This window comes from Passer montanus, unplaced genomic scaffold, assembly GCF_014805655.1.
Source record: "Passer montanus isolate IOZ18808 unplaced genomic scaffold, ASM1480565v1 scaffold21, whole genome shotgun sequence".
In the NCBI taxonomy this organism is placed as follows: Eukaryota; Metazoa; Chordata; class Aves; order Passeriformes; family Passeridae; genus Passer; species Passer montanus.
The window spans coordinates 7298564-7318583 of NW_024366703.1; the positions used below are offsets into that span (position 1 = coordinate 7298564).

Consider the following 20020-nt stretch of genomic DNA (forward strand, 5'->3'; position numbering starts at 1 on the left):
TAAGACAGGAGCAAGAAGGGAAATTTAGAGATCACAAGATCATTTCAGAATTGCAACACTTGGTAAGTTTGCCAAATGAGGACAAAAACCACCAGTGCTAAGACACAGCTGAATGCACTCACAAAAAGGGTAATATGACAGTGCCTGTGGAAGGCAGAAACAAAGGAGCTGTGACCCAAGAGATCCGTTCCAGTCCAGTCTCCCTGTGTTTAAATGATGACGACAACAAACTGACCAAAATCCATGGAAAGATCACCAAACCTCTGACAGATGTCATCCTCTGCTTTTGTAGTATTTAGAAACTGAACCCAAAACCAGCATACCTTGAGACTGAAGATCTGGAAAAGTTTTCTGAACAACAAAACAAATAGCACCCACTAGTATATTTTTGTTCCAAAATAAGTCCTTTGGAAAATTACCATAGCAGCACTCTTTGGTAACAGCTGGTGAAGATGCCTCTTTCTCCACCAATTGCACTTATTGCCTATGACCTATAAACTGCACTGGCAGGGTCTAATCACACCCCAGGCTGGCAGATTTCAAGGCATCCTACCAACTGATCTGATGTGGTAATTACTTCACTCACCAGCGCTGGAGTGAGACAGAGCAAATATTAAAAAAAGCTAAAGAAGGTTATTACACAACATGTTCAGGACAGGAAATGAGAACACTTTAATCAATTTAAACTTGCATACGCCTTGGCAGATTAAATGCAGACTAAACAGTGGTTAAAAAAAAAAAAACAAGGATAATTTTTACTTCTCTTGTGAAGGCCAAGATAGATGTTGGTTTATTTTGTAGGCACTCAGGACCTCAGTTTTAAATCCTGATAAAGAAATCTCCCACGAACAGTGCTCCCCTAGGCACAAGGGAGTAAGCAGCTACTTAAAAATATTTACTCCCAGAAACGGACCAGCTTAATTCAGGATTTTACTCAAAGTAGTAAATATCTGCAGTGTCCTAGAAACTAAAATTAAAAGCCGAGATTAAATCTCTAGCACAGTTTCTGGGAAGAACCAGGTGCTTCCCAGAAGCTGCAGACTTAGCCCATTCCAAAGCTGCTCTTAAATTCTAATTGAAGGTACACTCAGCCTGACTACAAGAATACTGATCAAATCACAGGATCACAGAATGGTTTGGGGTCAAAGGGACCTTAAAGATCATCACATTCCAAGCCCCTGCCATGGGACACCTTCCACCAGATGAGGTTTCTCCAAGCCCCATTCAACCTGACAGGGTGTCTGTTGGCTACAAAAAGGTAACATCTCCTCAGAACAAATGCTATAGAGAAATTGCAGGAGTTGTTTTTGATGACTATAGAGCAAGAGCAACCCGAGGGCCCTAGGAACCTCAACCACCTGAGAGAAAAAATCCTCTGGTCATGAAAGGAAAGGATGAAATAAGTTTTTTTACAGCTCATCCAGATGAACAAAAATCAAAGAAGCTTCTAGATTACAAACAGCAGAAATAATGTCAGAATAAGAGAAAAACTAAAACGATCTAACATTTTTAGGCAAGGAATTTTTAATGCAGAATAATTTCTCCACTTGCCAGAATCAGAAGAAATCACACTCTCCCTTCCTCTGAATCTGATTTTTTCTATTTAGAAAATAGTCACTTCAACTGGAAGCACTGGAGTTAAAATTTAAGCTGTTCTAAAAACTTCACAGCACTGGGCAGTAAGACAAAACAAACTGCAGGCACAGCACGAGAACACCCTCTGCATTCCCTGTGCTGAGGCAGAGGTGAGGATTGCCTAAACCCAGCTCCACACCTGCATGCACCCAGAGCACCTCCTTAAACAGGACACTGCCTTTCTCTTGCCTGCATCTTTTCCTCCTGATGAAAACCCAAGCTTTACATTTCTGCTCTGAGGAATATCCTGCATTTTGGACTCCCTGTCAGTGTGGCTGGAGTGACACAAGGTGTGGAGCATGTGGGGAAGGCACTTCCAGGGACCATGTCCCAGCTCCATGGGCTCTCTGAGCACAGCTGGGACTTGGGGAGCAGCACCTGGACTTGGGCGGCTGAGCCTGGCACAGATCCCCACCTTTGGAAAAATGGACATGAGGAGCTGTTTAAGGGAAACCTTGAAGCATATTTCCTCTCTAATGAGTTCTTCCTCAAATATAAACCCTGCAGCTTGACCACAGCAGAAGGCTCTCAATGACTACAGTATTTATTTTCTTTTTGAGCTCTATGGATTGTGCTGGGTAAGAGAAAAATGTGTTGCACTGCAAGGAAGAAAGAACTGCTGAGCATGCAGCAGGGAAGCCACAGCCCTGATAGCCACAACTCTGCAATTCATAGTCCTTTACATTTTCACAAGAGAACTGATCTTGGTTTTGTTACTGTCCTTGTCAATCAATTCTGAAGCAGAAACCTAAATCCCAACTCTTCTCAAGTAACGCTGGAGAGGAGCAAAGACAGAGAGGGAGAAATGTTTTTATTTTATTTGTGCAAAACCTCTAAAGAACTGTATGCCCTGAATGAAATTTATGTGCATAGCAGTCTTCTAGGTTGACCAGCAAAATAAACAAAAAGCACAGAACTTTACAATTAAGGAGGAACTTGGCACTTGGCTCACAATTCCTCACAGCACAGAAATGAAAATGAACAATGTGAGGCAAGGTTTCTGGAACAGAGAACTTCATAACAATTTTCCAAATGTGTCTAGAAATACCTTGCAGCAATTAGCATTTTTCTGGGCAGTATGTTTCACTGGAAATTAAATAAATACAAAGAAAATTGCAACACTGCTGAGTGGAACAGCAAATACAGTGGGAGCTGGCTAAGCATGACCTACATGTGTGTTTAAAAAAGCCTGTGGTGGACAGTTGGGCTTGAGCCAACCACAAACCAGGGACTAACTAGCCAGAAGGCTCAGATTCCCGCTTACTCAGGGTTTAGGAACTTTGGTTAATCCTCTCTTTATGGACAACTTCCATTTTTTAATAAGCTAGAAGATTTAAAAAGAAATAATGGGAACTAAATGGATTAGCTTTTAACAGTCTCCCACGCCCAAGGTCCCCGTGGCCTCTTTAAAAAGGCGAATAATGAAATAAACATCCCTGCACTGTTATGACAACTCAGTGTCCTCAGTATGACCAGCTAGTCCCCAGATGTGGTCTGCTTGGGGACTTGTGTCACTGCTTGACATTATAGTTCTGGTCTCAGGTGACTTCCACCAGCAGCAGCAAACCTCCCCACTGACCTTATTTATCTAGTACAAAGCACGTGAGCAATCTAAAGAAGATACCACCATATCATCCAAATGTCTCATCTTTGTGTGCTGGATGTTTTGGTAGCTGCCTTAGAGAAGAAATAAACTGCTTTAAATTTTTAAAACCAATGAAATTGTTCTTTTGCCAAGTCCTGCCTCAGGCAGGTATTGACCATTCCATATACTAATTTTTATCATACCACTTTGGTTTTATTTTTTAATTCTACATTGTCGGAGTTCTGTTTTATTCCTTCTTCAACCAAAGATGAATATTCTGCATGTTTGTAATCGTATTGAGAGATAGTATTTGGGCTTTAGGGGATGACATAGTATCAGACAGGGGAAATAAAAGAAGGGCATAAAAATTTCCTGGCCACTTCTAGTAACATTTCCAACACCATGCCCCAAAATTTCACAAGTCTAACTGTCCATGCACAGTTATAGTGACATTAAGGTGTAAAATCCAGTAATGACTGGATTCAAAGCCTGATGAGGCTCTATCCAGAAACACAGATATAAGCACTTCCTTCTGAAATTCTGCAGGAATCAGATGCAAAGAGAGAGCCTTGGCCATTTCTGTTTTCATTGTTTGGGTTTTCTTCCCAGGCAACAGCAAAGTGCCAAGAAGCTCACACATGGATTCCATCCCAAAATAACACTTCTCTGCTCCCTGAAACTATTAAAGCTAAGGATCATGGGACATTTACAACGTAATTTCTTTATTATTAATTTGGCAAGTGGTGTGCTTTTTTATAAGCTCATCCATTCTGCTTGACACACTCCCTCTCCCTCCCACAGTGTCTAAAGCACTAAAGCAAAACAGAGAGAGCCACACGCTCCCTCTGTCACACACATGCCACCACACAGGTCCCAGGAGGCTGCTCAGACACATGAGGACAGACCACGGCCAGCAGAGCCTCCAGAGCTGCCCAGGGCATGGGAGCACCACGCGTGGCCTGTCCAGTTGTGTTTCATGAAAAGAGCACTTTCAGAATGGGAAAGATTTGTTCTGGTCTTCCACCTCAGTGAACTGATCATTTTGAAACGATTTTAAATATAAACAGATGAACAGTTTCAAGTCTCACAGCCTTGTTTATACAACATTTCCACCTGTTTGCAATCACTGATGATCCAGTAACAATTAAATGAAGAAACAAGATTAGCAGTGAATAGCCCAGAGTCTACAAATTTGAACAAGCTAAAGTACATCTTTGATCCAGGAAATCAAAACAACCCATTGGCAATCCTTTTGCTTTGTCATTATAAAAACATATATTATTTTTTAATCCAGAATTTCAGTGTACAGTACCAGCTAAAATCACTTATATCACCACCATAACATGCTCTGAAAGCAAACTGAAGTACAAGCTATGAAGCAACTTACTTAATACTCTATCAGCAGTCAGGAGGAGAATTAGGATTAGGAATCGTGATGCCACATGCCCTGCACTAGCCAGTAAACAAGAGAGCAAGAAAAAAACCCAACAGTTAAAACAACAACAGACACCCCACATTCAGGATAAGAAGTCTCAAATTAATCTGATGCAAAATGGTAGAAGCATCCCAAAGCCAGTATGTTTAACAAAAAGACCATTTCAGCCTTACTGCTCTGTTAAGCCAAAACCACAGATAAATAAATATAAGTGCAAATACCTGTTTCCTGGATCTTGGTAACTGTCAGTAACAAGAGTGGATGGAACACCAACTTTTTCCATTATTTGCTTTAACTAGATGGGGTTGCTATTTAAACACTAAAGAGCTATGTGAGATAATCCAGAGGGTGCCTAGAAGTGCTCACTCCAAGTTAAAAAATAGACACTAGGGCAATTTGGTGGCTCAGAGTCAACCTAGTTCTTGCCTAATTACAATCACATTAAATGACAGCACTCCTCCTAACAAGTGATCTAGTGATTATCCTCTACCCGGAAAAGTCAACAAGCAGCACACGAGGGAGGTGGCCTCACCACCACACACAGCAAGGAAAAGCCTCCCAAGAACTGCACATCCATTTTATTTCTGAATTAAAATCTGTGTTGCCAATAGCACAGCAATGCAGTATCCTCTTACCAGTGACCTCTGCTAGAGAATGAGTAACATGTAGCTTGCATATTAATTCATCTTCAGACCTCACCTCCAACAGGCGCCAGCAGTGTTGTGTAACAAGGTCTGACAGCAACACCAGCCAACCAAAGGCTTTCATTAAAGTTGTTAGAAATTCCCTGAAGATAAAACCCCACCACTTCTCCTCCCCAACAGATTTTTCTGATTCTATAGCTATATAAATTTGATTCTGAACATTCCTGCCCATGGCATTCAGATATGATTACGATATAGTCATTATACTCTGAGTCAGTATGCACTACACCAGTTAAACCAGTCTCAACTGGGACTTGTGCCAACAATTATTATATGTTGAACATCTATCCCTCAATTATGATACAATTATAAGTGCAGCATCTGAAAAAATACATTCCAAGTAAGAATGACCACCGTAAACTATGATTATTAGAGGGGTATCTTCAGAGGTAATTTTTTATAAGTTTTTTTAAAGTTTCATGGCCACAAGAACATTTATATATATTTTTAAGGTAAACTATTTTGCTTTTGGAAGCTTTTCCCCTGATTTTGTCTGAATTCATTTACAATTCAAGCGTATCAAATCTGGTGTATTTCATGAGAACAAGAATGTTAAATTGATTGGTCTAGGTATCTCCACCGGTATTTAAGTAAGCATGAAGCAAACAAACAGCGAAACAAGTTTTTCAAATTTCACACTTCAGAAAACTAAGCATTCCTAGCAGCATTTAGAATTTGAGCTCAACTAGGCTTTCAACGCAGGTAACAAAAGCTAGTCCCACTTATTCTCATCTGTAAATGTGGTGTAGCTGCCAAGCTGCTCCAGCCTTTCAGACTGGGCCCATAAAATAACTTTGACTAGCTTTAAGGTAAAAAAAAAAAAACATAATAGGTTTAAATTCAATGCTCTTATTGGTTTTGTTTCTAAGTCACTTAGATTCATGTTTTCAAGGATTTTTCCTGTAGCTGCTGGAGTAAGAAAAAAAAGAGACAGGAAAAAAAAGACTGAAAGAAAAAGAAAAGAAAAAGAAGAAAAAGAAAATAATCTTGACAATGACACCATGTATTTTCCATTTCTCTTGACACCATGTATTTTCTATTTCTCTTATTCATAAAATTTGCAGTGCTTCAGCATTACCCAAGAGTCAGAGCCTACCTGGACCTTAGTGAAACAAATCTACATCCTACAACTCATGTCTGTGACCAGCACATGTATTCTGCATCTGAAGCATTAATGAAACACTAAAAAAAAAACCATCAAACACCAAGGGGAGATAACTTCAGTCATACTCATGTTAAGTTTGCACTTTTTAAAGTAACATCACATCTGTTAACACTACGACCATGAAAACTACCAGAAATAGAAATCTGACAACACTGCCTCTGGAATGAGGTTGTTTCAGATTCTCACAATACTGGATTATCAAAATAACTCTCATGAAACTGGTATACCAAAGCCATTAATAGCACATATTTATTCTACAGTCTTGGCATCAGGTTCTCTCATTCTCTCCCATTCCCTCCCTCTCTCTCTCTCTCTTTGAAAGAGGATAGAAATTCAAAAACAAAAATGTGCCTCTCCTTAATATTGTGCCTCCCTAGTATTCCCAATGTTGTGCTTCCCATGAAAATCTGAGATGCTAGCAGCACTTCTGCTCGGTATGTTTTGCCTAAGACATTTCTAGATGCTAAAAACAGGTACCTAAACTTTACCACAGACTAAATTTGGGCTACCAGATCCCAGCTCCTAGTGGGCAACCCTCCTTTATATGACTGCACTCCCATCTTCCATAAGGAAATTATTTCTGAAAGTAAGGATTTCTTACACAGGTAAGGTAAATGTGATGAATGTATGAGCTCTTCAAGACAAGTACAGCTTCCTTTGGATCCTGTACAACATTTAGCAAACTGTCAGCACTTAACCATAACAAATGTTAAGGAAATACTTAGAAAAAAATATAGGCATTACTCTGACTTGATTTCTATCAATCTGAATCAGGAGTAACACAGCTGAAGTTTTAAATAATTTTATGATACAAAGGTAAACCTGTCAATGACTGCAACAAGGTGAAGAGTTTCTGACAGGGAATGATATAAAATCCCTCTCTTCTTACATGCTATATATAGTTACATTCATTAAATGCTTCCATATCTGACAAACCAGCTGACAGAGAGATTCAAATAATGGCACTACTTAAGACATGTTGTTCAAACATATTCTTTTGGAAACTGGAAAGCTTCAGAAATGCATCACAGGATCCGTCACTTAGCCCCGGACACTGCAACTTGCACAACCTGGCCAATCATATGATGCACTGAGGCGTTTTTCTCAAATTAGATTCCATTTGGAGAATCAAAAGATATCTAACACTTCCAAAACACTTCCCCAGAAATACCACCAATGTGAATCACAAATGCAACGTGGCATTTAAGCATGAGGTTAAATGTTTCTGTTTCTACATCAGACATACATTTCCCCTTCTGCTGAATATCCTCTCATCATCACACTGTATGACTTCTCAAAATAACGAAGCTAAACTTTGAAGGTACACCTCCCACAAACAGAATACTGACAATTACTAGACACTGTTGTTTTTAACTCTGTAGCAGTCCAGACATCTGATAAGGATACAGACTTCATCCCTCTTTTATGCTCTGTGCTTGGAACCTTGAAAGCTGTGGCCTAAATTCTTGGCTCAACCAAACCTCCAGTGTGATCTTGTAAAAACAACCTAGGGCCTGCACTTTGATTCCCAAACTATAAACAAGGAGTGATAACGTTCCTTTTATTTTGAACTCTGATGGTTTTAGGTACACCTAACAGTGAAAAGGCTGGGCCCTTGCCTAGTGCTCCTGCATGCTCCTGTGGTCACACAGTTAATCACACTAGGTGTAATTCTCAATCAATTTCTGACCCCATTTGATTTCCTCCTTATTCATATTTGTGCATTCTAGTGTCTAAGGCTCTGCTCTCCCACTGTGGCCTGCAATAATTATTATAAAACCTCTGCCACGGATTATTTATTGACTTGAAAGTGTCTATCCAAAATCTGACTTTGATTAATCTTTTGACTGCAATAAGAAGCATATCCTGTCTCACTCTAGTACATGTATCTCAACTCAGCTGTTTGCAAACTCCTGCAGGCCAATACTGTGCCATCTTCTAAGCTCTCTTCTACCAACAGTCCTACAAGGAAGGTAAGAACAACCTTCCTGTTTTACTAACAAGCCAAAAAACCCCAAGAAATGTGGTGATAGGCTCACCGGTGATAGGCTTCCCGGCGGTACTTCTTCAGAGCGTGTCCATCCATGTTTGCAGGGAGATCTGCTGCATTCTGCAGCCGGTCACTCCATGAGGTTGTCATCTTCAAATGCTTACTTATTTCTGAAAGAGATAGAAAAGAAAAGCTTGCTTGAGTTCAAGGTTTGTTTTGCCAGGCACTTTGCAAGACTTCCTGAGTGGCACGACCGGAGTATGCAGGTCAAGTAAGATGCTGCTCTTTGAGATGTTAAAACAGAGAGCTGGGAAGGCTGTTTTGTATGGCTGCAAAGATATTCCTATCCATTGTGGTGAAAATGCATTTACAAACAGAGACCTTGTTTTCATTACTGAAAAGGGATATTTTTGATGCTAGAGTTACCAATATGCATTAGCTGTAGGTGACAGAAAACCCTTAATGCATGAGATAAATTCAACAGTGTAAACCGCACAAGCCCCACTGGGACTGACCTTGCCACTTTTACCACAGAGTGAAAACAAAGAGCCTTGTCCCTGGCCATTTGATCTCTAAGCAAAGACAAAGGCTTCAAACTGATGCTAAATTAGCAGGAACAATTGGAAGGAAAGTAGAAAGATGATCCTTTGTCCTCTGCAGGTCAGACACATTCAGGCAGAGCAAGAACACACTGCAAACCTGTAACATGAGCGATGCAAATATTCCCCAGCAGTTCTTCACAAACACAAGCACCCCTTCTCAAGTGCTGGCTGTCACCACCAAACCACAGACAGTCCTTCTCATCAGCAGGAAAGAGGGGCACCTTTCCCAATTTTGTTATTGGCACACTGGGGCAATCCTGCTGGCCTGCTCCTCCAGCCAGACACGTGCTGCTGCATTCCCTGGCACCAGGTGGGGTTATGAAGGAGCCCCACACTGGCTCAGTTCAGCTCACCAGTGCAAGTCCTCACCTGTCAAAACCAACTGACCAAAAGTGAGGAAAGGCTGAGTAGTGCCCGCTGGTCAGCTGAACCCAGGCTGAGCCCAGCTCAACCTGCCACACCACTGTCATTAGAGCTGGTAGGGAGAACAGGGTGGGAGACACAACCCACAGTGATACCAAATTAGATATTACATGAAACCACACTCTGGTGTAACCCACACACCTGCTGGACTGCAGGTCTTGGCTTGTTTGCTCTTCTTAAAAATAAACAAAAACACCCACAAACTACATGGGTAATAATACAGCAACTACATCTGGACACCTCAAAAATATGACTGCATTCATTTTATAGGAGGGAATTTAATGATTCCAGCAAAGTAGAGAGCAGAGCATGTGTTGAAACCATTGCTAGAAGTCACAGCACTCTCAATGTCACATGCATACTCCTCAAGGAAATGTGTATAATTTCTTTATTTTAAATTCTATTAAAGAGTAACAGTTCCAATGGTCACAGTGCTTTTTAGTATATTTACCTACTATCTGCTGGTCATAAACACCAAACAGAGAGCAGACAGCTTGTCTGTAAAAAATACATTCCTCCTCCTCCAGCATTCTCCCAGTTACTATAACCAAGGTTTACAAATGCATCTTCTGCCACATCCTAAAGGTCACCAAATTCAGGCCCTGGCAGGCAGCCCAAGAGACCGCATGCCATTGCTGAGAGCTGTCCCCCTGAATTCCCTGCCACACACCCAGGAGAGGAGGTCACCACAGCGAGAGGGTGACGGGCCACTGCAGCCAGCCACAACTTCCACAACAGGGCATGCAGGGAGAATCAGCTTCCAAAATAGCCCCAGCCACAGCCACCGAGGGCTTTACAAGTAATTACCAGCTATCTAGTTAAGCCGTGCCCAAAGGCAGACAGAAGGCAGCGAGGACACAGATCTGGAGGCCCCTCAAGCACCAGGCTGCTCCCATTTCGCTCGGAAGGCAGGGCACTGCCTGCAGCAGGGCTCCTCAGGGACAGCAAGGGCTGCTCAGGAGAGGAACAGTGCTCCTGCAGGGGTCACAGCCTCAGCCAAGGCGTGCAGCAGAGGCAGTGATCTGGTAACACCCCAAGTCTGCAAACTACAGCAAGGGCCTGTGCTCTCAGAGGGTGGAAAAGCAGCTACTCCATGGACATTCCAAGATGGTCCAGATCATCACAACCTTGGTCTATTCTGAGGCTACTAGCCCAGAGCTCCAGATTTGGGTCCGAAAGACACACTCATTGAAGGCCTCTAAAAGGCACATAAAAAAGCTCTGAAAAAACTGTTGCATGGCAAACCTTAGGAATGTTACACAGCTCTTCCAAACAAATCCAAATCCAAGCGCCCTGCTGTTTAGAAGGGGTACACCACTCTACTTACCCAGCCAGACACATAGCAAGATTCAAGGATTTACACCCACAGACTACACCAGAGACATCGTGTTCTGTTTCTTCCCATTTCTTCTGCTTCCCATCAGCACAGCACCACATCAGATGCTGCACAGGTACTAGGCTAGGACTGCTTCCAGAGGCCATCCATGCCAGACAGCCAACAGCATACACTGACAGTATCCTACAAAATACCCTGAAATCCAGATGGCAGAAGAATTTTAGCAGGCTACCTTTATAATATCCATTCTAAAGTAAGGAATCAGTGAAGCAGTTCGAGCTCCTATGTGATGAAATCCTCCTCTACAGTACAAGAAACCAGACAGCATCATTTAATGTGTGTTGGGATTCAAAAAGCTGAGACTTGAGGAAGCCACACAAATCTGAGTTTCCATAATTAGGCAAAGAAGGCCTGAATTATTTTAATGATCCAGCAGTATTTTGCTGTAGATGCAATCAACAGAGTTTGCAGGCAGGACAAGGTTTGTAGACAGAGACAGTATCTTTTATTAGACCAACTGGAATGGATGGAAAAAATAGACAGGCTCTTGGGTACACAAGTTTGCATGTTTTCAAATTCTAAAGGTTCTTCTAATGAAAAATATTACCTCTACCTTCAGGATTCATTAAAATATTTCTTCTAATGTTCATACAGCATTAAGTAGCAAAAAAATATGCTGAAGGTTTCTATTACACGTACTCAAAGGCAGGCTTACAGCTTAGCAGGCTCCACTGACACTGTGACAACAGCTTGCTGCCCTGAAACAAAACAGTGACAACTGACAAAATATATTGTGAGGGACCTTCGCCATCCGAAAGTCCTACTCATGCTAAAAGCCTCACAGACTTCACTGAAATTGTTCTGTGCTCCAAAACATAAAAACCAGCCTGCTTGCGTGGGTAAGAAACCTGGAACCTGGTCCCTGAATGCAAATTCCCTCTTCCAAATAGAGAGAGAAAAATAAGAAGGACAGAATCACGCCATACACTTGTAAGCCACTGGAATAAACATCTAAGAGAGCAGGCAGACAGCCGGGCAGGATTCTCAGCTCCAAGCAACTGAAATATGATGCATCTTTCTTTAGTTACAAATCTATTTTTGAAATCAATAATCTGTAAATAGCTTCACATAAAAATAGAAATCTTTACATAGATAAAGCCTGTCAGAACACATCCCCATAAATATAATTTATTGCAAACATGCTCCTTGCTTGTGCTGTCTTAATTAAGCATCTGATACATTTATGGTACAGGATTCCTTTTGAAAAGGTATTTAAGTCTCAGCTGCAAAGCTTTGATACAGAGTTGTTGCCCAGCACATATGCTTTGGTCCAAAAGAACATGAGATTTTTAGCATATATTTTGAATTAAGTACATTTGTCAGATTTTAGATGATTTAAAGTATTATCCATAGTGTATTTTTTCAAATACTCATATAAATTAAATAAAATGTTCCGAAGCATTTCCCTTAAAGTTTTACTATTACTTTTTAAATCTTTTTTGGGCAGAAAATAGTTAGAAATTTCTGCACCTGATAATATCTGACATGTTCATGCTAAATGCACTGACTGCCTCTCTTTTTTTTTCTGACTTCATCTTGACACGTTGATGATGCAGTGCCAAATCAGAGGCATCCACACTGAAGCACAGAGACGAACAAAACTCTGGTGACAATCCCTCTATTTCCAGGATATTCTCCGAGAGCTTACACAGCCGAAAACAAAAGCATCCCTACGTGAAGCCAAGGTTGTAGCGTACTCACACTGACTCACCGTGCACTACAGCAGCCTCTGCTCACATGTTCTGCCTCAAGAATCATTAATACCTTGGCAGCACAGCCCACACACGTACGTGCACAGCGGGAAGCGGGCAGAGAGAAGATCACCAGGCCCAGGGTGCTGTGCTCAGGAGCTCTGTGTCTAGTCGCAGCTGTGGGAGGACAGACTGTGACGCCCTTGCCAAGCCTGGAGCAGCTCCCGGCTCCCCGCTGCAGCGCTGCTCCATCCCTAAGTGCTTTGGGGGGGTCTCAGCAAGGGAGGAGCATCCTAAAATCCTGAGGACTGCAAAAAGCAAAGGGAGCAGGAATAGGGTTGGCTTGTTCATGACTCGTGTCGAATTCCTGGTCTGGGTCATGACACAGCCTCACGAATAGGGCAGGGGAGGGGAAAAGCGACATTTTCTGCAGCTTAGGGGACTGTCCATGTAAGGGTGGTTAGGAAAAGCAAGTGACTCACTTTCTAGGAGCATTCCACCCCTCCAGTGAGGGCAGAAGTAGCTTGCACCTTGATCAGGCTACGCACTTGGGACAGCAAGCACTGCAAGAGGTGAAATCCACTCAGGACAGCATCACACCCCTCCTGATCCTCTGGGAGGGACAGCAAAAAGGGGCCAGGACTGTGTCACCCCCCTCAATGACACCTCCCACTGCCACTGTGTGAGCAGGGGCTGGGCAGGCTCCTGGCCCCACCAGAAGTGCCATCCTCACACCTGCAATCGCAAAGCACTTCACCAGCTCCCACTCACATAATACATTCAGGGACAGCAAAAGTGCTGTCCCCATTTTGTCAGCTAGGGATAGCAAGGCACACAGAAGGTAATAACACAGAACACGTGGGAAGCAAATGCAGAAGCACCAATTCCTCAGTCCCTGTGCAAAAAGTCAGTCTGAGTTCCTAGCGCTGTCAGGATGAATCACAGATACACTGCATGTTCCTAGCACAGTATACTCTTACACAAATTCGAATTTCAATACTTAGCATCAACTGGCAGACACAGAGAGGTCAGCCTGTACCTCTGCGTGACAGAAGCCACAGAGCAGCAGGCTTCTGATGGGCTCCAAGACACAGGGATTGCATGGATGCCAAATGATGCTCTGATTTCATTCTGAATTGCAGCCCTACACACTAGCTGTTAGTTCCCATAGCTCCTTCCCTTTCCCCCACAGCCCAGGGATGACAATTCAAACCACTCTTGTCTTTTACTGCCAACACTTCTGCTTGATGGCCAAAGGCAAACTGTTTCCAAAAGGTGTTTTTAATTAGCGATGCTTTTGGAAAACTATTATGTCCATGACTTGAGAAATAAGCAGTGATGCTTGTAAATGATCTAAATCAGAAAATTGACTTTTTTCTCCTCCCCTCCTTGTGCCTAAAGTTAAATTCTTCTTGAAGATCTTCCACTTCTGTGTGGTTGCCTATCTGACAGCAAGACTTCACATTCGTTATGGCAGGACAGGCAGAACACATCCTTCATATTAGAAAATTAAATTACTTCCAAGAGACACTTCAAAGCGTACTCTCACCTCATGGTAATTGAGGTTGGCTTTAAGCAGGATAATTCTGTATGCTGATTACAGGGTATTAAAGAGGTAGAGAGCTGCTGTTAAGAACCTGTTAAGGTTAACCACAGATATGTAGTGAGCTTACAGGTGCCACTTGCGGTATCCAAAGATCCACTGGATTACATTAGATTAATAACACTCTCCTTGCTTCCATGGATCATACTAAACCTCCTAGCTCCAAGCCTACTGGCTCTGACTCCTCCTGCAGGAAGGGTTAGCAGTTACTCTTGGACACCACCACAGTGCTTACATCATGAAGCTGCTTTTTCAAGAGTGTGCTTTTAGTGAAATTGGTCAAGCATTCCTAGTTTTATGTTCATTTGACTATGGTCTGACTGGTAGACAATGGTAACTCATGGACTACTTCTGAATGGGTAAGATATAAGAAAGGAGAATTCTACTCAACCCATTTATTATCGGATTTGATCTAATTTCAGGTTGAATTTTATCTGCTTTAAAGCCAGATGCTAAAGTAATGTCTATTGTACAATATATTATTAATGTATATTGTAAAATATATTTAACAAAACCATGCTTATTTTACATGGATTTTTAAATCAGCATATTTCTACTGACAATCATACCCACAGAGCAGCTGTGCATTTCCTAGAGCTCCAGCAATACTCCAGGACCCCAATGTATTAGACACACTAAAACCCAGAATACATTAATTTGGAGTTTCTTCTCATGTTCATCCGTTTCTATCCAAGGAATTATATTCTTTCAGGAATTCCAAGCAGCACTAGTTCAGTAAAATATTTTAAGTATTATTTAATTATCATCAATTTTATGGATGGTTAGAATAGAATTTGGAAAACAATGAAATCTGCAGTGCAACTCTGAGGAGCAAACCTCAAATCTGACCCTTTCTGAGTCTCCTCACCTATCTGCAAATTAGTTTAATGCCTTGAAACAGGAACTCCATTCTCCAGTGAGCTGAGCTTGTAAGTGTATCTTCTACATTCCATAAAGCTCATGCTTCTCACTGTCATTTCCAGAGCTACCATTTTAGTTATTTCCAATTTACTGCTTCTTACACAAAGAGTTTGTTAGGGATAATGCTATTTCTCCACTCCTCTAACTCTAGTGTGCCCCTTTCTCCCAGCACTAGAAAAAAAAAGAAGGATCATACTTAAGGAATGTGAGACTTGGTCCAGAAGCACAAGAGCTACGTCACAGAGAAGAATTAGCAAACATGAGCTCTCAAAGAAATGCTGCAGCTGCAGGTCAAATGTGATCCTTGGATGTACAAGACTACCAAGCAGGACTCCATGTCTCTCCCTGTCACTGACACAAACTCTGCTGGAAAACTGTCTTCAGCTGGCTGTTCCCACTTAGAAAGGAATACACTGAGGAAGGAATAAAGCTGTGAGAGAGAGTAAGGCTGGAGTGGAAGGCTGCCAGCGTACAAAGAGCAGCTCTGCAGGTGATTTGAAAATTATCTAGAAGCATTTGCACACAGGATAGCAGCCTGAATGTGGAGGGTTCTCAGTCTAGCAATGACAGAACAAGACACCGTGACTGGAAGTTAAATAAATCAACCAACACAAAAATATTAAAAGAGAAGAGTTAGCTGTGAAACAACAAATTTCTGAAATCATCATCAGAGGGCTCTTAATGAAGTGTGTGGGTGTTTCAATCAGCCTTTTTTTTTCACAGAGTCAATAATTAATGCAGAAAAGTCAAATGGTCTGAGCTACACAGCAGGTCAGTCAAACTGAGTACCATACCTCAGGAGACTCTTCCTCACCTTATACCCCAGTGCCTCAGTGGATATGAGGCTGAGGCACAACCAGTATTCCAAACAAACCTCCAGAGAGTGGTTTCACCTGGACAGAAGGTGAATGGATAAGCAAAGGCTCTTCTGAGCCAACACCAATATAAACCATGCACCCTGATGGCGCTGGGAAACTCTCTTCCTTGGGAAAAGGCCCTCAGCAGCCTGCAGCAACCTCTGCCACAGAGCTCCCAAACTGCTGTCCAACTGAGCACCTGCCAAAGGCAAGCAGGGACCTGGCTACCACATGTTCTCACTGCCTTTTGTTTCCAGGTGTTAAATTCCAGCAAGAAACATGTAACATAATTCAAATACTTTATTCATATTGTTTTTCCCATAAGCAATTGCTCTAGTTGCCCAGAGTCTTTCTTGGAAGATTGAAAACGAGAGATTAATTTGATCCCTTTGCTGTAATACAGCTCACCCTACAGAAACTATTTCTAGTATATTTATTTTAAAATATTTATCAGAGTTCCCATATATTTGATTTAGCTGAAAAAATGGGCAGTAAACTTTGATGTCAATGCTCACCACAACAGGAATTCAATGTTTGAATGATACCTGCAAATACTTTATTTGCTACACAGATGAAGCCTGACAGCATGCCAGCCAAGCTGTAGGTTAACATAAAGATCACAAAAGGCAGAAATGTCGGCATGGAAGTATACACACTGAGTTCTGCAAATCAGAAAGGGAAGTCAAGATAATTTTTTTTTTTTACTCCAACTCTTTTTTTTTTACATCAGAACAATGTGCTGGCAAGAACAGACAAATGTAATCCCTGGTACTGAGCAGACAGAGCACTGCTCCCCATTCTCAAAGGGAACTGCCAGTTTCCCTTCCCTTGTCACCCCTAGTGATGCTCAGCCACTGATGCTCAGCCTGTTGAAGGGTCTATTCCCAACTCGGGACAGCTGAACACCACGTGAGTCACAGCTCCCACAGGGAAGAACAAGATGAGACGTGCCATCCCCAGAGAGAGAACTGGGAAGCCATCCTGCCACATACCAATTTCAAGCCTAGGAGCAACTGCCACTCCAACCTGCTATTAAGGATTATACAACAGTAGCTCTTTTGGCAGCACATCAGAGTGTTTCAAAACAATGATGCTTTTCATTAGATTCCACTGTGTTTTGGGAAGCAAACACAGATGTAACCTTTCCAGAAGCATTCCAGGTAGCAACTGACAAAGTATTTGAGATGCACAACTGGGCTCAGTGGCACAGCCATTCTGAGAGCATGCAAACAGGACAGCTTGGGTAACGCGAACAGGCAAAAGTTCACTTAGGGCATTTTTATTGTCTTTCCTTACTGACTGAGCTTACTGGCAAAAAACCCCTCGTGTCTGAAGATCTCATCCTGCTTCATTAATATTTTAACAGAAAAGCAAAGATACTGAAACTTCATTCTGGCTTTTTTTCTAGTCTTGAAAAAGAAGCAGGATGATTTTTTTAGAGACGCTGGAACCCTCTTCCATGCAGGACAGACCCTCTCTACACATTTATGGGCTCCACAAAAAGATGTGACAGCAGAATCACCATCTGAACCATCTCTGCAGGCTGGAAATACGAACTCACATCTCCCTCCAGCCTCAGCAGAAAGGTTTCCCTGCTCAGCCCTGGTGAGCAGAGCCAACTGGCTGCTCAGCCTGAGTCCCAGGGCTCTAGACACAGCACTCGCCAAGGGACACACTGCTGAGTAAAGAACTGGGGAGCACTGGCTCCTCCTTCATTAAAAATGGGATTGAAAATAAACACTGACATCAACAGCTGAAAACAATCCAATAATTCTGAGAGCTGCTCTGTCAAAACCAGTGAGAACTTTCTTTCCCTGTTAAGAGTTTTCTTTTCCTGTGCCATTCCCTTCTCCTCCCAGCTTCTTTAAGGAAAAAGCTGACCAAATGCTTATATACTAACCTTGTCTCTCTTCTTTTTGAGAACTTACCCAACAGTAAGAGACAGACCTTTGACAAATAAACCCATCTTTCAAAAAACCAGATGACGATGGAACTATGCCAGACATAGAATAATACCCAGTAAAGCCAGGGACTTCATACACAAAATTCAGCCAATTTCCATCTTGCTATTTATTCACAAAACCCAAACCAAAATAATGAAGTTTTCAGCTGTAAAGGGCACTGTGAAAATAAATACAGAGATAATTTAGCAAGGAGGATCCTGATTCTCTGCTATCCTAACATATAGGGCTCCAGACACATACCAGCCTAATACAGACTTCATGGGCTTCCTGCTTTCATCCACAATAATGGTTACCCATCTCGCTTCCAAGAAGCCTTCCCTGAGGCTGATCCAGCCTTTCAGGTGAGCACAGCCTGTGTGCAGGCTCAGCTCATTGAAATCAACCCTGGGCTGGCTCTCATTCTCCTGAAGTGCTCACAAAGGCCAGAAGTACAACCTCCTCCTGCTCTGTGCTCCTCCTAGTTCAGTACCTACAGCTGCCCCTGCCCTGCAACCTGCACCACACAAAAGTCCTCCTTCTCCCCCAAATCAGAGGCTGGCTGGTAGCTAGCACTCCCCACGGAGATCACAGAGGCAAGTACCCACAACCTGCCCTGCACTGTGCTCTCAGCAGGCAGCAGCTCCCTGCTGATGTGAAACAAGCCACACAGACCTACCGACCGAGCAAGCACAAAGATGGAACACCAGGGAACCTGAGCACTGTACAGTGTTTTGAAGTGCTCTTGCCCTGTGAAGTTCCCCCTCCCATCCCATAAGGAGAACAATTCATTACTTTTCTGACCTGTTTTTTTAATCAGAGGCAAATATAGTAATTATAGTCTGCCTGATTACAAATGAAATTACAAATCTGTCCTAAGGGCACAATACTGTCCCCATCTAGATGTTATCAGCCCCCAAATCTAATTTAATCTTGACAGATATGTAGTACTGAGGCACCACTACAGGAAACTCTACAAGTAAATTAATTTTATGAATACCTTCTTTGCAGTATATACAAGTTCTTCCAAAAGACTGCTAATTTGTACAGCTTTTGTTAGGCATCCTATGTGACTAAATTAATCAGTAAAAGAACAGAACATTTATGATGACTTTGAGCTCTTGCTAGGTTTCTGGCTTCTCTTTGATAACCTAACTGACTCAGCTTTATCAAGTGATTCCAAAGACCTACATTAAACCGTTTTCCAACTGAATCAACTTATTTTCCTTGGAAACTTCTTACTATCTGTCCAAGCAAAACACAAACCACTAAGTTAATTTGGGGAAAGAGTTACCTTTCCATGGGCTGTTCAGGTCCCTAGGTTTTAATATTAAATCAATCCTGCTGACACAGGAGCCTGTTCCCTGGCAGAAGCAGAGGAGAACACAGAGTGTCATCTCTGCACTTGTCCCAGCATAAGCAGTTCTCAGAAGGGACACGATGAAGTGACAGATCTACTACATCAGCTGCAAACTGGAAGAAACCTGCCAGCCTGAAAGGTGAGAGAACATTAACAAACAACTAAGAAGGCATCATCAGCACATCCCTGTTATACCAAACCTGAACTGAGAGTTCCCAGCACTGAACCCTCCCTCTGGCCAGGACTTCTCTCTTCAGGGCATCTCAAGTACCTTGTAGATGTAGACTGGCAGATGCATTCAACAGCACAGTCTTGTCCTGCTGCAGATGAGCAAACAGCTTGGATCCCCTGGCTTTTGAGACACCTTTACAAACATCTGTCCCTAGCAGAGCAATATGAAAGCCCTGATTCACCCAGGACCTCTTTTTCAGCGTGTTACCTGACCTACTGTAGCCACTAGAAAAAAGAGCTGACCACACGCCCAGCCAGCACAAAGCCTCCTCCTAATTGCTTTCAAATCAGCAAATGAAAAGCTCCCAGCCTTGCTTTGAGCGTCACAACATGGGAACACAGTTCTCTACAAGTTCTAACCTTTCCAATATTTGTTCCTGACCCCACCAGCACGCATTGATTTATGAGGCCTCACAGTGAGTTTTATTACTGTCTTTGTTAATATCTACTCTCTACATGTCTGTGAAGAAAATGAGTGGTAG

At 42.3% G+C, this 20020-nt stretch overlaps 1 protein-coding gene across 4 annotated transcripts in view; it reads right to left on the bottom strand.

Annotated features, from left to right (window-relative positions):
• NT5C2 (5'-nucleotidase, cytosolic II) overlaps positions 1-19781 on the bottom strand; it is a 52804-nt gene extending 33023 nt beyond the window's left edge. For 2 of the 4 annotated variants that reach the window (XM_039708730.1, XM_039708728.1), the window contains exon 1: positions 8564-8630. Coding sequence is in view for 2 of the 4 variants with exons in the window: in XM_039708729.1 (XP_039564663.1) it covers positions 8564-8664 (101 nt within the window). In the remaining 2 variants the exon portion in view is untranslated. Of the gene's footprint in view, positions 1-8563; positions 8685-19507; positions 19531-19578 lie in introns of those variants that run through there. The other 2 variants (XM_039708729.1, XM_039708727.1) reach the window with 2 other exon arrangements.
• Between the last annotated feature and the right edge of the window lie 239 nt (positions 19782-20020).